At 41.3% G+C, this 23333-nt stretch overlaps 3 protein-coding genes across 5 annotated transcripts; 1 reads left to right on the top strand and 2 right to left on the bottom strand.

Annotated features, from left to right (window-relative positions):
• Positions 1 to 530: 530 nt before the first annotated feature.
• Positions 531 to 6451, bottom strand: LOC6497047 (titin). 2 transcript variants are annotated; one of them, XM_001962820.4, is made up of 4 exons: positions 6299 to 6451; positions 2010 to 6242; positions 1505 to 1953; positions 531 to 1450 (listed from the first exon to the last, which is right to left on the bottom strand). In XM_001962820.4, the coding sequence occupies exons 1-4, from the start codon at positions 6335 to 6337 to the stop codon at positions 622 to 624; spliced, it is 5550 nt and encodes a 1849-aa protein (XP_001962856.2). In that variant the 5' UTR covers positions 6338 to 6451; the 3' UTR covers positions 531 to 621. The 2 variants fall into 2 exon arrangements, with proteins under 2 accessions (XP_001962856.2, XP_032311069.1); XM_032455178.2 differs by having other exon boundaries at positions 2010 to 6237; positions 6299 to 6437.
• An 8412-nt stretch (positions 6452 to 14863) lies between these two features.
• On the bottom strand, positions 14864 to 16421 carry LOC26514608. Of its 2 annotated transcripts, none has more exons than XM_014906864.3 (5): positions 16024 to 16421; positions 15792 to 15963; positions 15641 to 15731; positions 15485 to 15547; positions 14864 to 15410 (listed from the first exon to the last, which is right to left on the bottom strand). In XM_014906864.3, the coding sequence occupies exons 1-5, from the start codon at positions 16038 to 16040 to the stop codon at positions 15190 to 15192; spliced, it is 564 nt and encodes a 187-aa protein (XP_014762350.1). In that variant the 5' UTR covers positions 16041 to 16421; the 3' UTR covers positions 14864 to 15189. The 2 variants fall into 2 exon arrangements, with proteins under 2 accessions (XP_014762350.1, XP_014762349.1); XM_014906863.3 differs by having other exon boundaries at positions 15485 to 15577; positions 16024 to 16419.
• A 141-nt stretch (positions 16422 to 16562) lies between these two features.
• On the top strand, positions 16563 to 17414 carry LOC116656004 (the record flags this gene model as incomplete). The annotated part of the gene is made up of 2 exons (XM_044716596.1): positions 16563 to 16767; positions 16985 to 17414. A coding segment is annotated over one exon (183 nt), but the record flags the coding sequence as incomplete, so codon positions are not given.
• Positions 17415 to 23333: the final 5919 nt, after the last annotated feature.

Raw genomic sequence — 23333 nt, 5'->3', positions numbered from 1 at the left:
AAGAATAAAATATTTTTTAGATTTTTCTTAAAATTTTCTGGGGGATCCCCTTCGAAATGATGAAGAATGCACGGATGCCCAATATGGCCCCAGTGGAGGCTATATCTTTTCCAATTTCCATCCGATTCTTGAGCGGAATACCTTAAACGAATTGTAAATCGATTCTCCATCAATCTGCATCAAAATCTAGGAACAAAATACTTTTTAGATTTTTCTTCAAATTTTCTGGGGGATTTCCTTCGAAATGAGTGCATGGATGCCCGATATGGCCCCCAGTGGAGGCTATATCTTTGCCAATTTTCATCCGATTATTGAGCGGAATACCTTAAACGAATTGTAGATCGATTCTCCATCCAATCTGCATCAAAATCTAGGAACAAAATATTTTTTAGATTTTTTTTCAAATTTTCTGGGGGATACCCTTCGAAATGATGAAGAATGAAGTTTCTAACTTTTTTCATAACACATATTAGAAGAAATAGATCTGATACTGATACTGAAAGGTTTTGAAATGAGTAATATGCGGCTGGTTTAGCGGCTAATGCATCCAAATAAAATGACACAGAAAATTTTATTGGCCTTGTCCTGAAGTTTAAAACATGAGGGTACAGGAAAATGAGTTTATGGACAATCGCCACAATTCTCGCCCTGTCGATTACCTCCCGTCAGGATGATTACCTGTCTCATAGACTCCAATGACATTTTGACAGCCAGGCCAAAGCGCCTAACGTCCATATGGCGATTTGACTTCCAGGCTGAGATGGAGAAGACAATCTTTTCGTCTTGCGGATTATAGCAGCAGCCGTAACCTTGGGCCACCAGTGGTCCAAAAACCATAAAGCTGTCGTTTTCGGTGGCCACGTGCGAGGTAAACATCTCAAAGGTTATGGAGCGCATAAATCCTTTGGACTGAAAGAATTCCGGCAGCGGCAATTCGTTCTCCAGAGCCATCTGCTGCAGTCCGAATAGGTGACGATCGATACCTTCGCCGTTGATTGCCGCAACTGTTAGCTTTTGGTGGGCATCTAAGGCGTTTTGAAGGGCAGCCATTCGTTGCTTGTTGCTTGCGTCCGGCGATGTCATCGACTGGACGAAGGCCTTCGATTCGACACATGTCGATCGAATTGTGTCTGTCCGTCCCTCCTTAAAGATCCGTAGGTGGGCGGACTCATACTGGGCGGGCAAGGTGCCATGCATGGAATAGTAAGCCAATTGCAGGGCCATTTGGATATAGCTGTCCACACAGAGTCCTTGTGCGCTGATGAAGTCCTTGCCATGGCACTCATAGTGGTATATTTCCAGCTGCAGCATGTTGACAATTTTCTGGATATTCCGCTTAGCCTCACATAGCCAAAGGTTAACACAATCGTCCAGTGGCTGGAAGGCAAGGCAATTGACCGTTACTGGTTCGTTAGCTTCACAGGATTCGCAACCATAATTGGGTTGAAGTCTGCCAAAGGAATATAAGGATTAAATTATTAAATATATATTATTTCCATCTCACAATTTTTGGTTAACAAAGTCCATCAAGGTTGCTAGAGGCTGGCAATCAGCCGGCGAATGTTCGTAGCAGATGCCACCCATCCCATTTGGATTAACTATCAGCTGAATGGTCTTGTCCATCCATCGGTTGCCACTATTTTTATCCAAACCCCCCCCATGGAGCAGTTGGTGAGCCTGCACTACATTCTCCAAGCCCTTGGGAAACGACACAAACTCATCTAGGCAGACCACGAACATGGACTCCTCAATGGTCTGGACGGAATAGTTGTTAACGGGCGGCGCACAGAGACATGTGTAGGCTTCGGCCCAATTTCCACGATTGTCGTGGGTCAGTAGCCCAAATGGTTCTCCTTTCGGAACAGGACACTTGATGATACCCTCCAGTTGGTCTCTTAAGATGTGCACGTGCAGAAGTTTTCCATCAGCCGCATAAACTGGTAACTTATAATACTAAAAAAAGAGTATTATTTCAAAAACTAATCACATAATCAATTTAAGTAACTTACATTATTTTTGTAGGCAACTACAACGTACTTTGAGTCCTTGTGCTGTTCGATTTTATCACAAAATCGTCCTGGCGTTCGCACTGTACCAAAGATCATGCCAAACTGACTGTTATCCAAATACTGGCTGCCCAGTTTGGTCGTTGGCATTTTCTTGTCTTCCACAATCTCCTTGAATTCCACAACAGCGTGAATGGCTTTGGCGGTGTAAGTGAGAAATTCTTTTTCGCTCTTGAATTTTTGAAATGGAAAGGACATTCCTGGACTGGAGAATACCGTCACCGGTGCTTGGTAGCTCAAATAGGCGGCAGTTGTCCAGCGTGGGGTCAGCCAGTTGCAGACGCCCTCGGCAGCCTCCAGCAGAAGTCCCTGAAGATCTGCTCCTTCGTTCTCCTCAAACTCCTTGGTCAACTCCACTTCCTTTTCGAATTCCTTCTCAGTGAGTAGTGGCTTGATACTATTTAGGTACCCTTTCAGCGTGTCACTAAGCGGTGCCACTGGAAAGGTCTTTAGCTTTGGCTTATCATCTTCAGGTTCGTCCTTACAAAGGTTCACTTCAAAACTGCAAACCTTACCACAAGTTCCGGCCGTTTGCTTGCCAGCTGATGCCTCACTTTTTTTTGTTTTTTCAGCTTCTTTGGGCTTTTCATTTGTTTTTTCCTTTACGGCATTTGCAGCGGGTGCTAGGTTTGGTTTAGGCTTCTCCTTTGACACACTTGCAGCAGGTGCCTTGCTTGTTTTAGGCTTTTCTTTTGCCACACTCGCAGAAGATGCCGTTTTTGTTTGGGCATTCTTGGTTTTTTCTCCCATTTTTTCCTTGTTTTCCTTCTGCACACTTACAGATAAGTTATTTTTTACGCATTCTTTAGGTTTTCCGAGTCTTTTCTCCCTTGCCTCTCTTAGAGTCATTGTAGCCAGTCTTTCCTGTTCGCTGCTCTTCTTGGGACAAGAAAGAAAGTCTTTTTTTTCTTTTGGTTGAGGTGGGCTTGAGGCTGTCGTTTTAGGGCACTTTGACTGGGAACTTTGTTCTTTATTTTTAACAGATTGGGATAGTTTCTTAAATTCTTTTTCTTCTTGATTTTCGATTTTTTTGATAGCTTCCTTTTTGGCGGATCCCCTTGGCCCATCTCTGCAAGGATTTCTGTCACGGGAAAATGCATCAAATCGTGGTGAGGCATACACGGTAAGCCGTTGCGATTCAGGCTTTGATGCTTTTTCTGGTTGAGCTTTGGCTGTAACCGCAGGAGCAGTCTCAGCGACGACATCAAAGGAATTCTCAGCTTTAACCGGACTTCCAAGGCTATCAATTCCATCTTTATCGGATCCAGGTACTTCAACCTCTAACAGGCGTATAGTTTCCTGCTTTTCTTGTGTATTTACGTAGCCCATTTTATTGACGCCAGAAGTCTCATTTTCTCCGCTTTGACATTTTGGCATTCCTTTTTCGTCAGTTGGTAGAACACTGTTGACTGGATCCTTGAACTTGCTATTCTTGGATCTTTCCTCACTCAGCATCTTTCGAAGAGTACGTATTTCCCTATCGAGCTTATTCAACCTATCACCGTCCTCGCCCTTACCTTTTGATTCCTCGTATTCCACAGAGGGCCCTTCTTTTTTAAACTCACGGTGAGGGCTTCGTCCACGTAGGAATGCGCCATAAAGTGCATTGCAATCGCTAGGCGGGGGAGGCGGCAGATCATCTTCTTTTGGTTTCGTTGCAGCTCCCGCTAGATCTTCATTCGGACTTTCATTAGGTTGAGGAGAAGGTTCCATTGCAGCTCCTTCCAGATCTTCCTTTGGTTTTTGTTTAGATTGAGAAAAAGGTTCCATTGTAGTCGGGGCTGAATCTTCCTTAGGTTGATGACAAGATTTGGTTTCAGTTCCCTCCAGATCTTTTGTTTCAGTCGACTCTGATTGGAAAGGCCTTTCTTCCTGTTCCGCCTGATTTTTGGCCTTAATCGTATTCGCCGTGTCCTGTAATAGGGAGGCAGTAACATCGATAATATCATTGTCCTTGGCGAAGGAACCTATATTCTTAGCCTGCCCAAGGCTTTTGCTCAACTCTTCAGCCTTAACAGAGACCTCCACTTTGACCGAAACATTGGGCGATTCTAAGATCTGAGAGGATGGAGCTTTATTTACATTCTCCATATGAAAGACATGAGATGTTTGATTTTGTTCTTGAGTGCTGTGTTTGGGGTTATCTCCGGCTGTAAATTCCGGAGGAAGCTCACCAATGGGCTTCTTCGTAGATTTTTTATCAGGGAAACCGCAAGAAAGTTTTTCTTCGAGTTTAGAAAGCAAATCCCTGATTTCTTTGCTCTGAAGCTCACTGCATGTAGGTTCATTTTTCGGTTTTTCGCAGCCGACTTTTTCTTCTTTTTCGACTTTCTTACAGGGGTCTTCTTTTCCAATGGCTTCTTTTGGAACAGTCCCACCTGTTCGAGGTCCATCTCTGCAAGGATTTCTTCCGCGTGGAAAAGCGTTGTAAAGTGGCATTGCAAAACTGGCTGGAGGAGTCGGTAGTTCTCCGGGTTTGAATTGAGTTTTTAATGGTACGTCGGGCTTTGAAAAACCCGGTGGCGGTCGCGGTAGCTCACTGGGCTTGGGCTGCGTTTTTGATGATGCGTCGGGCTTTGAAAAACTAGGTGGAGCAGTTGGTAATCCTCCGGGCTTGGGCTGCGTTTTTGATGATACGTCGGGCTTCGAAAAACCGGGTGGGGGACGCGGCAATTCTCCAGGCTTGGGCTGCGTTTTGGATGATACGTCGGGCTTTGAAAAACTGGGAGGAGCTGGCGGTAACTCTCCGGGTTTGTGTTGATACTTCTGTCCTGGCGTTTTTGATGATCCATCGGGCTTGGCTGATGGAGCTGATTTAACGGAATCTTTAATAGGGGCTTCGACTTTTTTAACCGTGTTGGCATTAGTCATTTTTGGTTTTGTGGCGGGTTTCTTTTCTGCCACATCGGCTTTCATAGGAGCTTTGGGTTGGCTGGGTTTAGGTTTTGGTTTTGGCTTCGTTTTTGTTACCCTGTTGGGACCATCGGAGGGAACTTTTTCCTTGATTATATTGAGAAGTGCGCGAATCTCATTGTCTTCCAACTTTGAAAGGAGTTGGCACACTTCTTCTTTGTCTAGTTTTTCGCATGAGTCATCTTTGGCCTTTGGCGGATCGTCTTTGCAGGGAACTTCCTCAGGGATTTTCTTGCAAGGGTCTTCTTTCATTGGCTTACATTTCCCTGCCCCACTTGTTTCTGCCCCACCTGTTCGGGGTCCATCTATGCAAGGATTTCTTCCTCTTGGAAAAGGAACTGACTTTGGCGCTGAATGACTGCTTGGCGGCTGCTTTATGGGTTCTGGCTTTGGACTTGGGTTACTCGCAGGCTTGGCTTGGCTTTGCGGTGTAACATTTTTACTTTTAGGCTCAATGGATCCTTGGATAGGTTTGATTTGTTTCAAGGGATCTTTCAGGACTGATCCGTTGTTAGGTTCGGACTTCTTTGAGGTTGTTCCAGTGCCCGTTGCATGTGCGATTGGAGCCAGGTAGTCGGAAACATTGTCTTCTATTTTCATTGTCGATGGAGTTTTTTCGTCAAATTCAGATAGTGATTGAGGTGGCATTATAAATGAATCCCAATCGGGCTTGTTATTTTTTGATAGTTCTGTGCCGCCTTTTCGAAGATGTGTTCCAAGGGGAAAGGCTGCTGGACTCAATGTTATTGACGATTCTAACATATTCGATTTTGAAGATCTGAAGTTCGGTTCAGCCACTGGTGTTTCTGAATTGTGGAAGTTCTTACTAAGTGGTTCATCACCGCTAGCTGTTCCACGGTTTGGATGAAAGTTTTGACAATCCTTACACTTGAATAAGGTTGGTGTTACTGGTTTTGTTCTTTCCAAAACTGGTTCAAGTTCAGAATCTGTTTCCTGATTTGGAAAGGGCGGAATCGGTACTGAGACGCGTTTCGAAGGCTGATGAGTGGGAGCTACGCCCCGATCTCCATCACCTCCTGCCTGGCTTGAGGATCCAGATGAATTGGAATTGGAGGGTGTTATTGCCCGACAGAGGGTTTCCAGAGCAGGAGTTTCCGGAGTTTGTACTTGCATCGCTCGGCTACGAGACGATGAAGCCGCTTTATGAGCCCTCGCTTCTATGGCTCTTTTCATCATCTCGCACAGCTCCTTTGTTGGGACATAGGTCTTGTTCTTACTGTACCAACGTGCCCTAAACCTACACTACGGAATCACTTATTACGGTTGGATAGTTAAAGCCAAATATCTGTATGACTTACGATCTTCATGCAGGCTCCAGTACCAAGGAGGGCCCTCATGTTAACATCCAAACAAGACAAATTTTGGATGGGATTGTGGCCAAAATTATATTCCCAATCAAATTTAAAATGATTTCCTATCTATGCATAGTTGAGCTGGAATTAGTGACAGAAATAAGAGAGGTAACATGAGATGTAGTTTAACCTACATGGTATATGGAGAAGTTTTATATTCTCAGATGAGACATCATACAGGATGCCTTTAATATATTTTTATTGGTAATTAAATTTTATAAATGTATAAAATTCAAGACAAATTTAGAGAAAAAGATTGTGAAGTCTTGTGCATTCCTTTGTGAGATAAGCCTTACACTATAAGAGGTACGAAGAGAACATTACATTGGGGAAGGCCAGCTCGCAAATATTAACAAAACCAACACCTCACAGGCCTCGACTTGATTGCTTTGCCAAGTGAAGTAGCCATATTATGACTATTGCGAACTCGTCAACTCTCCGCCTGTGACGCAAACCGAGCTGAGCCCACAGAGCGAAAAAATATATGTATGTATATGAAAAGTGAAAAAATGCAATAATTGCATATTGACCCATTTTCTTAACAATGCGTTGCGAAGGGCGCAGAAGCCGAGGGAGGGGCACACACTGTTTGCAGGTTACGCATGCGTGAGCGTTGCCTTCATTTAATTAGCCGGCGACACCTGCGCGGGGCAAGACTTCGGACTGTCGGCGGGAGATGGCGACGGAGATGGAGACGGTAGACGGAACTAAAGCTGAAACTTCAGATGGAGACGACGTTGAAGTCGCGGTAGTCTCAATTGCAGACGTCGCCATCAATCAGCGAATCAGCAAACGAGGCAACAAGGTGGCCAGTGAGGCGTGAAAACTGCCAACAAAAATGCTTCCAGAAGTCACCAAGTCGCAGTGGGCAATACCCTTTTTAAAAATTTTAATTTTTAATTAAAAAGCAATACTAATAATTATAATAATTAAGTGAAACCAGTAGTATTTTGTGAATTAGTCTCTCTAATTATTAACTCTCCTTTTTCAGGCTTAAAGGGTAGTTAGGAGAAGTGAAATAATGTCTAAATGCAATAAGAATTGCTGGCTAGCACGTAGCCAATAGTGCTGCGAAAATTGAAACGAGTATTGAGAGGAGCGACAAGCGCTGGTGATGAACTGTGGCAAGGGGCATGGTTGGGCCAAATAGGGAGGGGGAAATCAGGGCCGCGGGGTCGAGGGGCGTGTTTGCACTCATTTGACAATGGAGTGCTTTGAGCCTGACGGCTGCGTTTGGGCGCGTTTTTATTATTTGCCTGCCCCACTTTTCCTACAGCGGCGATAATTGACGCCACGGTGGCTGCAACTGCAGCAGGCCGAGGTCTGCCTACCACCGCTTGAAATAACAGCAACAACGAAAACCATAAGCCCGGCTGCCTGGTGGACCTCAATTTGGACTGCACTTTATTAAAGTACCCTCGGCTCATCGGAATAAACCAAACCAGGCAGCCATTCAATCTCCGGATTCCCAATCCCAAAGTGCGTCGCGTGTTTGCGTGAGTGTTTTCCACTTGAGGCCATAATCAGCTCGGCTCACGGATGCATTATGCCTGAATTGCATTTCTTGTGAGGTTGCGTAATCCAAGTGATACTAGGGTCAAATGGCTTCCCATCTTCATCATGAATAAGCAAAAATTATTGAGATTATTGGATTAAATGGGATAGAGATCTCCTGTAATAAATTTCAAATACAAAATATTATAATTTTGATTATTCCATATTCTTGAAAAATGTGGAAAGGAGTATCGGGTATTATAGTCTAATTACTCGACTATAGTCATTCAAGTATGTCATTTCCAGTAGCTTAACTGCATAGAACTGACATAAAGGCAACTGATTGTTAGTTTGTTTTTAAAACCTTGACCCAGCTGCCACCAATTTTCAATTCTCAATCCAGAGAATCCAAATTCCACTCTTGATTTTTAAAGGAAAATGCTAATGGTAAATAAAATGCTTTGTTGGGGTTATTGTTGTCTCTTCCCTGGCACTGACTGAATGCGAATTTCCTGTGCATTGTTTAGAGCTGTTGACCAGATGATCTGGTGCTGGCTGCCCCTGTACCTCTGTACCACAGTACCACCTATACCCCATCCCTAGCCGTCAAATCCACCTGATGACCTCAGCAGTTCCAGAGTTGCAATTAGTAGAAAAGTAATTTTCGTTTGGCTTCTTTATTGTTGTTTTGCGGTTGCTGGTTATTTCGTTCTCTCTCAAATCTCTGCTCAACGATGCTGAAACAAAAAGTATTCTAACACTCTTTGTTCGTTTAGCTTTTTCAAATATCCATATATATTCAAGACTTTGTTGTGTGGTCTCTGAGTGCATGATTAATGTACGTATTGAGTCATGTCCGAAGAGCGTGGAACCATTTCAGAGCCGAACCGTAGCCAATTGAACTGTGCGCCATAAACTGAAAATACAGTACAAACTATACTACACCCGTACCTAAATATATAGTACAAGTGTGAGCTTTGCTCAGGTTTCGTTGATAACCAGCCCAACTCATTGGGAAATGGACAGCGCGTGTAAGCATGAGACGTGGATTATAAACATAACCAGGAACGAGCTAATTTTTATCGCCCTTTGTGACACACAAAATTCGAAGCTACAGCCACTCGGAAACCACAAGCCAAAGAACCAATTTGAACAGCACACGTAACCCGAAGAGCCACAAATCGCTGAATGCCCCGGGTCCGCTGCTCTATTATGAGTCGACTGCAAACCGACTCTAGAGAAAGTGTCCTCCTCTGCAAATTTTCCGCCAGGCACGTACATGAGTCTCACCTAGTTGGATACCACTTTTGTGAGTTTGACTTATGTTATCTGCATAATATTTGTATAGCTTTCAGAGCTCTTTAACTCCAAAGGTGTCGTTCTGTCTGTGTAATAAATAAAATTATAGTTTACTTGAAAATTAAATTATTTAAATTTTTTCAATAGCACTCTCATTGTTATACCATTTTTTTGGGGTGCACTGAGTAGGAAATTTATTCCACTGATAAGCAGCATTCCAATTCAATCCAATTTACTCTTCACCGATGGACAGAAAAAGGAAATCTTTGGAATGGCTGGTGGGGGGAGATTTAGGCAATCGATAGCCCCTCTGTCATTATGGGACTTAAGAGCTGGAATACAGTCCATGAAAATTGTTTCCTGGGGATGGGGGGACCATCGTACATCCACCGAAACAATAAGAATCAGAACTAGGGTGACATAATAAATAAATTTAATCAGTTGGCTGCGTAAAGAGCTTTCGTTGTTGTCTCTGGTGATTTGAAAGTAAAATCCGACCCCGAATCCAATTCTAAAGACAGCATTAGTTTTCGGCTGAAATCTTAAAGCTAGAGTCTGTGGTGTCACTTTTGCATGAATTTGATATGAGTGCTGTCTGAGTCCCAGCCCCAGTAGTTAGTTTTTGGCTCTTTTATTTCAAATCTATTTTGCCCTTTTTACGACCTCCTCCATCTTAGTCCCTCGGGCTTATCTTCCTCACTGAGTGACTGGCTCTTGATGCTCTTTTTGTATTGTTGGAGCTCTCTTAAGCGAAGACAATCACTGTCTTTGCCACGCTGCGTATGCGTAATGTTGACCCGTAAGTCAGAGGTCAACAGCTGTGAGAAGTGTTTCACAATTATATTTAGCTTCTTAGGCTGATAATCAAAATCATATCATTATTGGGCTTGGTTGTAAAAGATTTGTTTTCATTCATTGATTCCCCGGTTCCCATTGACCCAATTCCACAGTTGGGACAGCCAATCGATGATTTCTAGTCTGATGCGATAATTAACTTTTACTTTCTGCTGTATTGGGTCTTCGTTTCATTTCATTTCGACTTACTCTTCGCTTTTGTTATCGATTTTATTTTCACATTACTTCGGTTGTATGGCAAACAAGTCCATTAAACATTCTCGCGATTTATGCAAATGAAATGATGCTTAAATGAATTCAAATTCAAAGCAAAACCAAAAGCAAAAGCGCAAAATGTTAACTATGAGACTCGACACCGCGGCACTTGACTAATTAGCATATTTATGCGATTTATGCGAAGCGCCTCTTCATTTCAATATCTTGAATTCAAGTCGAACCGGAGAGTTACTTCCCCGGATAGATTTTCCTTCGATGTAATGTGCTAATTGGTCTGTGGTTCACCTGTCTGTGGAGGTGCAGCTGCCGTGGTCACTTCACGGGCTCTTCAAGGACTGTTTGTAAATGAAATTTATAGAATTCGCTTCCGCTTCGGGGGTCTCTTTATTGTAATTCTTTGTTGGCTGTGTGTAAGCGTATTGGAAACCAGTTAGCGGCAACCTGTTGGCCAGAGTTCTTAGTATCTATAAATTACATTTAGCACTCGACAATAATGATGATTGGGTGGCGGAAAAAGCCGCCTCTTATCCCACTTCAAGGCCAATTCACTTAGCTATCCGTGGAATTTTCATTTGAACTCTTATGCCTTTGATGATAAAATTCTTCCAATGGTTCCTCCTAATCAAAATTAATTTCATTTTACTGATTTTTCTCACTCACATTCCTCTGTTTTATTAAGATTAACGATTTTCATAGTTGAAGTTTAAAGTTTATAAAACATTTCTATACATATATATTATATATGACTCTAATAGTGATTTATCCAAAAGCATCGGTGGAAAATGCTTTCCATTCTCTTGACAACTGCCGTTCAAGTCGACATCTGCGAAAAAGCGGCGCCACTTGCAAAAATAATACAAATTCTCACAACCCGCCGTGGGAGATATATTGAAAATAAAAGTATATTTCAAAGAACAATACGCAAATTAATCACCACCCACGCGGGACTCGTGCATGCGATCTGCCATCCGTTATCCGTTTTGTCCACAAAAATGCGACAGTCTGAAGCATTTTGCATTAACATAAATTTTATTGCGTATACGCAGCGTTGCAGTGTTGGCATCAGTACAGACTCAGCACAAACAGATGGTCGGAAATACGTTGGGACACAAACGATTCTCATATTTATTATTTTGGCCGGCAATGACTTTGTTCGGTGGTGGACACTTTTTGGCCCTCTGGTTTTTGGTGGTGCGGGAGGAAGAGGTCGAGGTGGGAGGTCACTTTCCCGACAGCTGCCAGGAGTCACTTTCAGTTTGCCATTCACGGCTCCTGGCACAATGACAAATTACGAGTGGAAAGTTGAGTGAACTTTGGCGCGGCAGTGTCCAGTGTGATCTCTTAATTGTGTTATTCGAAAAATAGAGATGAATAATTCAATTTGTTAAATGTGGCGGCGTTTTCATTCGAACCATAATAAATAGTTGATTAATGGATTTATTCATTTATTATTCTCAAAAGTAATGAATAAAATTATAAAAATAATATAGAGTTGATAATACTTTGACCTACTCGGACCCATCAGGCTCCATTCCCTTTTAATGTTTTTTTTTAAGCTTTCCACTTTTTGGTTGTATGTTTGTAGTAGCCGCTTGTGTGTGAAATATTTGTGTGAGTGAAACGAAATGACTCCTCGCTTTTCCCCTTTTGGGGGCAACCATTTGTTTGACTGAATGCTTGACTCGGATTTGTTGTTTGGGGCTCTACTCTTTCCCTTCAGTGTGGGGTATGTCCCGAATGCCTACTCAGAACGTCATGAAATGTGTTATTTTTAAGTTCATCGGTTCGAGGAAGAGCCAAATTAGTAGAAAGGGTCCTTAAATAAAGCTTTAACTGAGGGATTGCTATTTTATATTAAAGAGTACCCCATTTTCGTGCCCAGACTTAAGAAACAGCCTCTGGATGCCCTAGACAACACCCTCAAAGAAAAGAGACCGCAACACAGGGGGCGAATGAAACGGAGAAAATATCATTATTCTCCGTTCTCAAAGCTGCTTGCACTGATTCTCTAATGCTGCTGCTGCATTCAAGAAAATCCCCCAATGAATAGCAAGTCGCAAGCTGCATTTGAATTGCAAACCTAAACCCAAAGTCCCAGCCTCCCCAACCAGACACTACCCACATTAGTTTAGCATATGTATGTTTATTTTAGAAACGGGTGGATGGGTCTGATCGGGGGAACAAGTCTGTGACTATTCCCCAAAGCTGAACCGAATCCTCGGCTTATGCTCCACTTTAGGCTGCCTGAACTTTCGCTTATTTTTAATTTTTTTTGTTCTTGTCTTCGTTGTTTTTGTTTATTGCTGACGGCACTTCCTGTCCTATCGCTAATCCACACTTCACAGAGAGACATCTTTCGGATCGGAATTCTAGTTTCGTGCTGCTTCTACGGAATCAACAAAATAAATATAAAAGATTGAGTCCAAAAGCAACAACGGTACGGTACGGTCCCAGTCCGGGGGTTCAAGAAATGTACGCAGCTCGAAATCAAATTTATTGAAATGGCAAAAGGAAGACCTTGATCTTTAGATTATCACATCAATAAATGGTTTTGGTTTTTTATTTCTTTGTCGCCGACGCTTAGCGGCATCTTCAGCTTCAGCTTCATCGTCTTGTTCTTTTGACGGAAAAGAAGCGAAAACGAAACTGAAATTAAAACCCAAATGAAACGGAAACTGGTAGAACCAGTTGAACGGCCACAAAAGACTGATTTTGAAAAAAGAACAAGCCCACTGGGACTGGCCAAACCAAAAGAACTTCTTCGGCTAATTAAGAGTTTTTCGTTAGCGCCAATAGTATTTTTTTTTTTTTATATGTTTAATTCGTTTGCTAATGCATTTGTTTAAATCAAAATCAAAGATCAAATGCAATGCTATTGGAGAGTCTTTCTGGATAAATTCTGAGTCTTAACTGGGGCAAGTAATACTTGTACATCTGTAATTAGATTCAACAAATGACGGTTACGTGATTACATAAAGATTCATAAAAGTGATTTGAACTTGAAATCGCTAAATGCGTCATGCAATTCAAACAACAGCCAGTACCAACGAAAAAGCTCCGCTTGTTAAAAAAAGACTAGAGAAAATCACTGAAATCTGTGGAAATAAAAACGTACTAACCATAAAATTGTTACAATGACAGCGGACAGGCACAGGCAATGGCTAAAACAAAAAATACTACAAAAGCACAAAACACCAGCTACGTAGTTTGTTGGTGGATTCAATTGAATAACAGATTTAACTACAACAGCGGCTATATAGCCAAGAATATCAACAAAACCAAGCAAAGTCGAACAGAGCGCATCAATTAGGCTTATAGTACATAGTACATAGTATGCACAGAGATCTATCATTCCGTATATATATTTATCGATATATCTGGATATAGATGCATATCTAGACTTCTTATATTATTTGTAGTAATTTCTGTTGGCACTGCAATCTCTCTTAAAGCCCTCTGTTGAATTTTTAATATGCTGTTGTTGTATCAGAAGTTGCTACTTTAGTTGAATCAGCCAGTATGTGTTGCTTGTAACCACTATAGCAGCTCTAGCTGTAGATTTTTTTAGCTGCCATTTACGCCAATTTGATGTTTTTCAAGAGCTAAAAAAATCGGATTTTTATGGTGTTGAATTGGTTGTTTCGCCCATTATACATCCGGTGCTCGTAGAGGTACTAGAGTTGTGTACATGCAAATATATGTAACAAAGAAAGGAATCATTTCCGACACCATAAAATATATATAATCTTGATCAGCATTAACAACAGATTAGACATGGATCCGCTCTTCTGTCCTTCTGTTAAAGATAAGAAGCTCAGAACTTCTTGATTGGTTTCAGGACTAACTGGACTCACAGGTTTTAAGTCTGTCACTGTATTATAAGGTTATAGATTTAAGGACCAACTTGTCAATTCCTTCAGACTTTTCAGAGAAGGATAACCAAATTCTTTTCCCATTAAATTTTAACGAATGATATGTCACAGAAGGTTAGCTCGTCCGAAATAAGCAGGATGCGAATTATCTGCAAAATAGGGCCACCCAGTCAGTCGTCGAAAGCAAAATCTGAATGCAAATTCGAATTCAATTTTGAAAATTGGATTGTCCGGGCATTTTCGTCTGGGGCCAACAATTGTGTAGCCGGAAGCGAGCTTCTCATGTCCTGTAGACACAAAATTCGCCTGACAATGACAATTATCTCAGCCTGGAGACTATTATTCTGCAGGCCCATCAACTACGCCCCATACCGCCCGGGGGACACGCCCAAACAATGAGGGATAATTGTGAGTTACGCATACGCCAAGTGCGCCCAGTATGGGTTTGATTTTATTGCCCACCGCCTGGGTCCCCAGAGCCAAGCCAATTTGTGCATGGCCCAAGCAATTTGGTATTCGGAAGCCAAATAAGCGAACAAAAAAATGTCAAGATGAAAAGGGACAGAGTGGCGACACATTTTGGGGGCCATAGAAGTTTCCAAGTTTCCTTTTTTTTCTGTTTTTTTTTTTGTGGAGTCTCCAGGATTCCCCTTCTTGGTAAATTGAATTAAATCGCTGAAATGGCCAAGGCATCAACCTACCAGCTATAAGTTTTCCATGTGTGCTTTTTTAAATGCACAAGAAAAAAATTCAAAATAATGAATTCAAAATAAAATAGTTTTCTACAAGTTCTTGGACAATTTTAATAAAACGAAATATTAAGGAAACTATTTTTATCAATATTTTTGCATTATCTTGAAGTATTTTTTCGTTGTGTATTTTGGGATTCTGGAACAAGGACATGGACATCTGGAAATTGGGTTCCTAGAAGGGCCAATCGGTCGATTGAAACAGGCGTTCGTAATTGATTTCGGTTGGCGATGCCTGAACTAATTAAACTATACGATTTCCTCTCCATCACTTTGCCGGTCCTTCACATGTTCATTATATTGTAATAATCAAGGATAGTTATGCAATTAATTCATGCTGTCATTGCCACCGTTAGAGACGTAAGTGATCCCAAACTAAGTTTATGGGGGAATTAAATCGGCCTGGTCTCGGCTTTATTTGGAAGTTCAACTGGTACCATTCGAAGCAAAATGCTTCGGCTTTAAGGAATTCGAGCTTGCTAATGGGGAAGGCAATTGATTCCAAGTACAAAAGAGCTTTGTTTAACTTGTCCACCAAAGGGGTTCGGGTGCGGGTGAGAATGCGCAGCTTAACTGAAAATAATATAATTAGAGGATGTATAATATTAGTTATTATGCAATCAAGTATAGTACTGTACTGTACTTACTATCATTCAGATGTGTCATATCATTGAAGGTGCAGCCATATGTAATAGTTACGTGTTCGTAGTCTGTGTACAATATATTCGTATCAAAATACGCTAAAGAGAGAAGCACAACACATTTGTCATTGTTGTGAAAGGGACTTGTTCGAAAGGACTTACGATTATTCATCACATTATAGGAGGCACAACGTCGTTGGTAAACGGGCAAGTTCAAAGGCGTTGTGGCATATGCAAACCAATAGCCCAATAGCTTAACAAAAAAACAGAAACCTATTTAACTTTCAATACCCATAGTATTAGTAAGACTTACTTTAGTTTTAACAACATTCTTTAAGGGTTTGACTTTCGGGCACTTCTTCACCTCCAATTGATCGAAAAGGGGTTTTTTTGTGGTTTCGCGCTTTGGTTTTTCTGTTTTGTTATCATCGGTATCTTCTTCCTCCAAGGCAAAAACAATCAGTGAAAAAACTAATACCAAAAGACTAATAATATTTAAACAATATCTTTTCTAAACTCTCCTAAAAAAAAAATAATTTCCTCACCCGATATTGCGAATCATATTAGAGTCTTCTGACGCGTGGTTTGAGTTTCTGAATTCTGGTGAAGCCCTGGCGGCGAAATGAATTCGATGTGGGTTTTAAACTGTCAACTTTAATTTTTTCCGTTGCTGTCAACGCTTACGTGCCGGATTATGTCCAGATTGGTGCTGTATTTTCATATGCAGTCGACGGCATTTGTTTTATTGCGTATTATTGGGCATTTTTGTGTGCCAGAAAGCTGCATAACTCCATAATGTTGTTTTACGTCCGTCGTCGATACATGCACTCCATCACGGATGCGTCGGGCACCGGAATCGGAAACGGGCACGGACATTCGCAATTACACTCGAACGTTGTCCGTTGCAGTTGATATGTTGGCTCTTCTCCCAAGTCCTCCCTTTGTAAATGCATTTTCTGTTCCAGTGATTTACATCTGCCTCGATCCGATTATGTCATCCACATTTGATTCACTGATTCGACAAGGTCCCAAGCCCAATCACGATGTCTTCGACTCAACGAGAGTCGAGTGGTGGGAGGGTTGAAGTGTTTTAGTCACCGCAATGACTTTGTCGTTGGGATTTTGGATACTATTACTGCTCCTGATAAGCCCATTATTCATCGGCGTTTGGTCAGCATGCTGTAAGTGTCCCACCACCCGCTGCAGCGTACCCCAATGGCCTTGCTGTAATAAGAAGAGCAGGTGGTGGCACAACGTTTTGGGATAAAATGGTGCACTTAGACACAAAGGTAATAGGATTTTTACATACAACAATATATAAGGAAATATTTCTTTGGAAATTGAAATATTTAAGAACAAGTTAGTCCTTCTAAAGAACAGGTATTAGGAAAGCAACAAAAGACTTCCAAATTACATTTTACAAGACAACAATCCCTAGAAATCTTACTAACCTTTAAGGATAAAAATGCAATAACTTATTTATTACTAATTAAAATCTTTTCACAGTTTCAGCGCCTCCTACTTATATCATCTGCAATTGAAGGGTGCTCTGGGAAGTTGTCTTTTATTCCGGGTCAATTTTGCGCAACAATTGTGTAAGCTCATGACCTCCGGCCCAGTCCTATACCGCGTTAGAACCCTCCTCTGCCCGCCCAACACGACTCGATGGGAGCTGCCCGACAACGTCGAATGATTTATTCAATTTGTTCTATGAAGCGTAAACTTTTTGTTGGCTCGTTTGAACGCCGCTGTCTGCGGAAGTTAGCTGTGTGAATCAATCGCTGGCGTGAAGGGTACAAGGTCCTTTCGGCAGACCTGGAACCGGATCAATTTCAACAGTTTTCCACACGACAATGGACGAATTTGGCTTAAAAATTCTGGTTAAATGCACCGAACTGATCAATAAAGTTACCGTTCTGAGGCTATGAAAGATTTACGATATTTCCATCTTTTCTGAATTTCGATTTATGGCTGTTGTGCTAGACATTTATAATTACAACTGTTTCGGGTTGTTCTGTAACAGTGAGATAAAATGTTGAATATTATTGCACTTTCCAGCTTCATTTGTTTATGACTGGTTTTCGCTTTTTCCCCATCATCGTTCGCATCGTCGCCCATTCAGCTTCCTTTGAAATCTTTTATTTTACGACACTTGGGGCAAAAAAGTTTTCTTTTTACAGCAATATTAAGTTAATTACTTTTGCTGTTGTGCGGAACTTTGTCGGGTGTTTATGGAATGCCAGAGTGCCAGTGCCAGTACCCAGTGCCCAGTGCCAGTGGTGCGCCTGCAGACTCATAATTAATAAGCATTTAGTTGGACACACCTCGAGCTTGAGCTTGAGTAGCCCGAGCTCTTCAATGATGTTGTCAAAAAGCGTGAGCTGTTAAAAAATATATTCCATATTTGATTTTTACGATGCATTTCGCACGCCCCTCAATTGAAGGGCGAACGTGCCGCGCCACACGATGATTTCACCTTTCAGCCTTCGATAGAGGCGTAAAAGCGAGCGATAAAGGAAGCCTGGCTATATAAGTTCGTATAAAAAGTGTAGCGGCGACTGAAGAGTCATTTAAAAAAAAAAAAAAAAGAAAAAAAACAAACAACAAAATAATAATAAAAAAAAAAAAACTAAAATTGTAAACAAATACAATCGATATACATATCGGCTTTGTAAATTGGGTTTTTTTTTTACCGATAGTTAAAGCGAAGCTTTACTTCGGGAGTTGCCAAATTGTTAAGGCGCGGGATCAGCTGCAGCAGGGAGGCTTAGGAAAGCTGCAATATCAGCTGTTCTGCATTTCCGGTAACCTAAATGGAATGTAGGTTGTTCCATGCTCGGTCTTTTCTTTCGAAACCACCCAGAAGTGCAGACGCCCAAATAGTATCTCTCTGCAAGTGTAAATTTTATCAGCGCAAGAGCAGCGCAAGTGCAGTGTTCATTTTTTTATTTATCAACTACCAAGTAAGTTGCAGATCATGCGTATGGTTTTTTTATTTACATGCATACGCTTATCTAGATTTGCAACGGTGATAAGGGCAGCCTAAGCCTGTGTTTGTGGGTTTTTTTTGTTTTTGTTTCGCGGCTTTATAAAAGCGCGACCTCGTGGCGGCCTTATCAAAATTTATCAGGTGAATATGAAATATGTTTTCTAATACCTCCAGGGTACTTATTGTGGCCGTTTTAAAAATTCAGGCGGTCCACCTCAAAGCACCCCGGGAGCGCTCCTGGTGGAGGCTCCCAGTTCAGGAGCGGCTTAACCTCGATCGGGTAATCCGTCTCCCCCCCTCATCTTCACCACCATCTTCATCATCATCTTCATCTCCTAATACATTGGTGCCGGGAAATTAACACTCAGTGGCCGGAAAATTAACCGTAGGGATGGTGTAAAGAGGATTTGCAGACCCAACGAATTCAAGACCCGTTAAGTGAAAGGCCGTTGACCCCACCAGCCATGGAATAAGGAGCAAAAGAGAAATTATTAAAACCGCTAGCCCAGCCGCCCAGCTCCAAACTCGTGGCGATCATTTTTTTTCTCTCTTTTCTCATCTACATTTCATCCCCCAATTCACATGCGTTATAAAAATGTTTTAATTTTATTTTCTTTTAGTCAATAGTTTTAGTTATAAATTTAAATTTAAATTAATTACAGGCTTTTAGTGAAGTGGAAAAAAAAACGGAATTGGAAAATATGAAGATAATATTTAATTTTTTTTAAACTTTCGCGAACAAAATGGTTGTCAGTTTAATTTTAAATCGTTTAATTTTAATCCTCGTGCGAAAATAAGTTTGTTTTAAAATTCTATGGTGTGCAAAAGCCTCATTACACTCATTTACAGCAACCCAAAGCAGAGATCGATCTTTCGCCGATGGATTTACAGTGAGTGGTCTATTTACCTTTTACATATACACTGTAAAAAAAATTTTTTGAGTCCCACTGAATTTTAATATTATATTTAATCCATTCCTCCTTCATCTTAACATAAAAAAAAATAACAAGAGCACGAATTTCATTTAAATGATTTAACTGATGACTAATGAATACCCTATCCTAATGAATTTTAAATATTATCATTTTTTTCTAATACCTTTATTTTGAAATTTATTTATCCCTAAAAAAAAAAAAAACCGATATTTACTCATGCCAAATTTTATTATATTATATATAAACCCATATCTCTTTAAACATTTACATTAATTTATATTGTTTTATAAATCTTACTTATAAGCTTTCCTCCCGTATTATTAGACTATTTGTTTATGCAAGCAAACAATTAGGAATAATGTCGAACACCTCTTTAGCCTTAGCCAAATTTTTATTAGTTTTAAATTGAATTAAATCTGTTTTATAATGAATTGAATACCTCCTGTTTGAACTGAGCTGATGACTCCACGGTTGTAGGGTGTGAAAGGGGTCACTAAAGCAATGCTTTATCGGACTGTGACCAAAGGTAGGGTGGGCAGTACGCGAGCCTATTTACATCTATGGCATCGCAAACTTTCTACTTCTCTCCTCTCTCTCTCTTTCTAACTCCATCTCTTCCGCGTCGAATTAATTCTTCCGCTCTTCCGGTTTAGCATCTATCTGTCTATCTTGTCGCCTGCACGCTCAATTCTGGACTTTATTTAATATTAAATGTGGCCGTGTTAGGATTTGTACGAAGCAAGATCTCCATCCCCAAAGCCGACGAGCTAGAGCCGGACTCTATAGCGTGCCCTCGCAAGTACGAATCCTTCCTAATCAGCTCAGAATACCGTTACACGCTACAGTTATAATTAATTAATTATTAAATAAAGAAAGGTGGCGCCCAACATGTGTGGCCTTAGTGGAACTGTTTTTTTTCATTAAGACTCCAGGATAAATTAATTCGATTTTTCAACCTTCTTTTTCTTTCTTTCTCAAAATTTCTCTTTGTGTATTAAATTTTTTTGGAAAGCAGTTAAATGATTATTAGTGTTCGTCACTGACCAGGATTTAAAAAAACAAACGAGAAATTTTTCTAAATTTGGCAGAAAGGTCCACAATGTGTTGGAACCTGAGGAAAACAGATATCGCGAGCTTAGGGTCGAGTTCTGGCCCGGGCTAAGACACAGTGTCACCAATCTATCAATCTCTATCATTCTAAAAGCGAAATGAATTTCACCGTACGGAATGTGGTGGTACTACTCCAGAGTAATGCCCCATCCAGAAGTTCATAAGCGTAGAATCCTTTTGGGATTACTTGAGGCTTCCGTTATGGTCTTTTGGAATACATATGAATCTGTCGGAAACAGGTCGATGGCCAAGACCAAACTAGAAACTGGGAGAAGTAATCTCTCTAGTCCTTGAAAGAAAGGAGTAATGACTTTACTACTTCTAACTAACTATCTACTTTTATTTTCCTGAGAAGTCGAAGAAAACAAATACCGTACAATACGTGTGACATCTAGCATCAGTTCAAACACTCTTTTGATTAGATTTTTTTTTCTCTTTTGTTGGTTTAGTTGCTGAAGGCAACGTATCCTTAAGTAAAATATTTGGTTTGTTAGCAACAAGCTGAGCAGCGAGATTTTGATAATTCTTTTTTATTCCTTTTGTTGATACCTTCGTTGTGGAAAAGTTAAGATTTTTGGGAAGATGGGGATAGACCGGTCTCCAGATAAAGGAGCTGCAAACAGTTCCAATTCCTGTTGTCCGATTTGTAACGCCGAGGTAAACGCTGCCGAGGTCTACGTAACGGCATGCCAGCATGAGTTTCATAGGAAGTGCATAGAAGCTCACTGGAAGAAGAGTTTACAATGTCCGGTTTGCAAGGCGGTATGCAGACCCAAAGGAGTTAAAGTAACGGAGGATCCGGAAAGACGAACTCGAAGTCAATCCAGGAATCAGCCCATCCCCGATAACGTCGGGAGACTAACGACAGACGACATAGCTACTACTTCAGGGTCCAATCCCATTAGCAGCAATGAAAACAGCATTTCGGCGAACGCCACAACGCTACTAGCTATGGAGCGGAGATTGCTGGAGTCACTTTCAGGAAAGATGGCCGAGTTAATCCAAAACTCAGTAGCTGACGTTTTGACCAGGACATTAGCAACTCAGAATCACAGTTCGGGAATGAGTCACCCGTGTTTACCTCCATCAGAAGAAAGTCTGCAAAACAGGATAGACCTAGAAAATAGCAGAATACCTGGGAGAGATCACACATTAAGTCCGCGTTCCCAAAATTCTCAGGGAAGCAATACGTCAGATTTGTTGAACCGCCCAGATAAGGTAGTGCATATCCTCAACGGGTGGAAAATTAAATATTCCGGAAAAGGAGTGTCTGTGGACAACTTCATATATAGAGTGGAAGCACTGACTAGGGAGACTTTAGGAAATAACTATACGGTACTTTGCAGAAATGCAAGCGTTCTTTTTGAGGGCAAGGCCAATGAATTTTATTGGCGATATCATAAAGCCCATGGCGAAGTCCAATGGGACAGTTTCTGTTCAGCTTTGCGGCTTCAGTTTCGTCAGGTTAGGGATGACGGCGACACTGAAGAAATTATAAGAAATACCAAACAAAAACCCAACGAATCGTTTGATTCATTTTACGACACCGTGTCAGGTCTGGTCGATCAGTTGGATCACCCGTGGACACAGCAGAAGCTAGTGAGAGTTATCAAAAATAACCTTCGTCCCGAGATAAGGCATGAGATTTTAAATCTCGATATCCAAACAGTCAGCGAGTTAAGAGGAGTTTGTCGCAGACGCGAAGCTTTTATGGATGAGGTAAAGAGATCTCAAGGATACTCTCGAAGCACTCCTTTCAAACGCGATATCTCTGAGTTTGGTGAAGGTTACGATGTTCCGGAAACGGAGCAATCCGATGATGAAGCAGGAATAGAAGCTTTCTCCCTGTTGTGCTGGAATTGCCGCAAGGAAGGTCATAGGTATCAGGATTGTATATCGGATAGGAGAGTTTTTTGTTACGGTTGTGGAGCACCGAATACTTACAAACCAAACTGTAGTAAGTGTTCAAAAAACTTCCAAGCCGGCACGTCGAAGTCGCAGTTCAGACCGAAAGCTCCGAGTGCCGTAAGAAGTCAGGCCACAATGACCGAGAAATAGAAGAGGTAGTGTTGGCAACCTCAACCCCTTCCATCGACAAGCAGTGCACTGATCCAGGTCCTTTGCTTCACAGCAAAATACTGAGGTTACAGGAGGAGAATATTTCAGGATTGTATCACAACCCAAACTTTAAAATGCAGCGGTCCCGAAGTTCAAGGCGGATAAGTCAGTTTTGGGGGCGAGTAAAGGAGGTTAAACAGGGCCTTCAGTACATTAATTCCTTGCCAGCAGGATCAAGCGATCCGCGACCTTTTGTACCAGTCAAGTTTCTGAATCGTACTGTCTATGGATTATTAGATTCAGGAGCATCAATTAGTTGTGTTGGTGGTAATTTAGCTGAGGAAGTAAAAACTAGCATTAAATATAAAGTATTAGCATGTAGTGCCTCAACAGCTGATGGAAGAGCGCAGCAGATCATAGGATATTGTAAAGTTGAAGTAGAATACGGGGAAGTTAAAAAGTTAATGAAAATTTATATAGTACCCTCTTTAAAACAAGATTTATATTTAGGGATTGATTTTTGGAAACTTTACGATTTATTACCCCGAAAGTTAATGATATCTGAACTAGGGTCAACAGAAGTAAACCCAAAGCTCAACGTTGATCAGCATATTTTGTCTGAAGTGGATAAGGCCAAGTTGATGAACGTCATCAATTGTTTTCCGTCGTTCGCGCAAGAAGGACTGGGTAGGACGAATTTAATAACCCATACCATCGAGGTGGGTAAGGCTAAACCCATCAAGCAAAGACACTTTCCAGTTTC

This window comes from Drosophila ananassae, chromosome 3R (assembly GCF_017639315.1).
Source record: "Drosophila ananassae strain 14024-0371.13 chromosome 3R, ASM1763931v2, whole genome shotgun sequence".
NCBI lineage: Eukaryota > Metazoa > Arthropoda > Insecta > Diptera > Drosophilidae > Drosophila > Drosophila ananassae.
The sequence above is the reverse complement of the archived record's forward strand: the minus strand, read 5'-3'. Positions and strand labels throughout refer to the sequence as shown.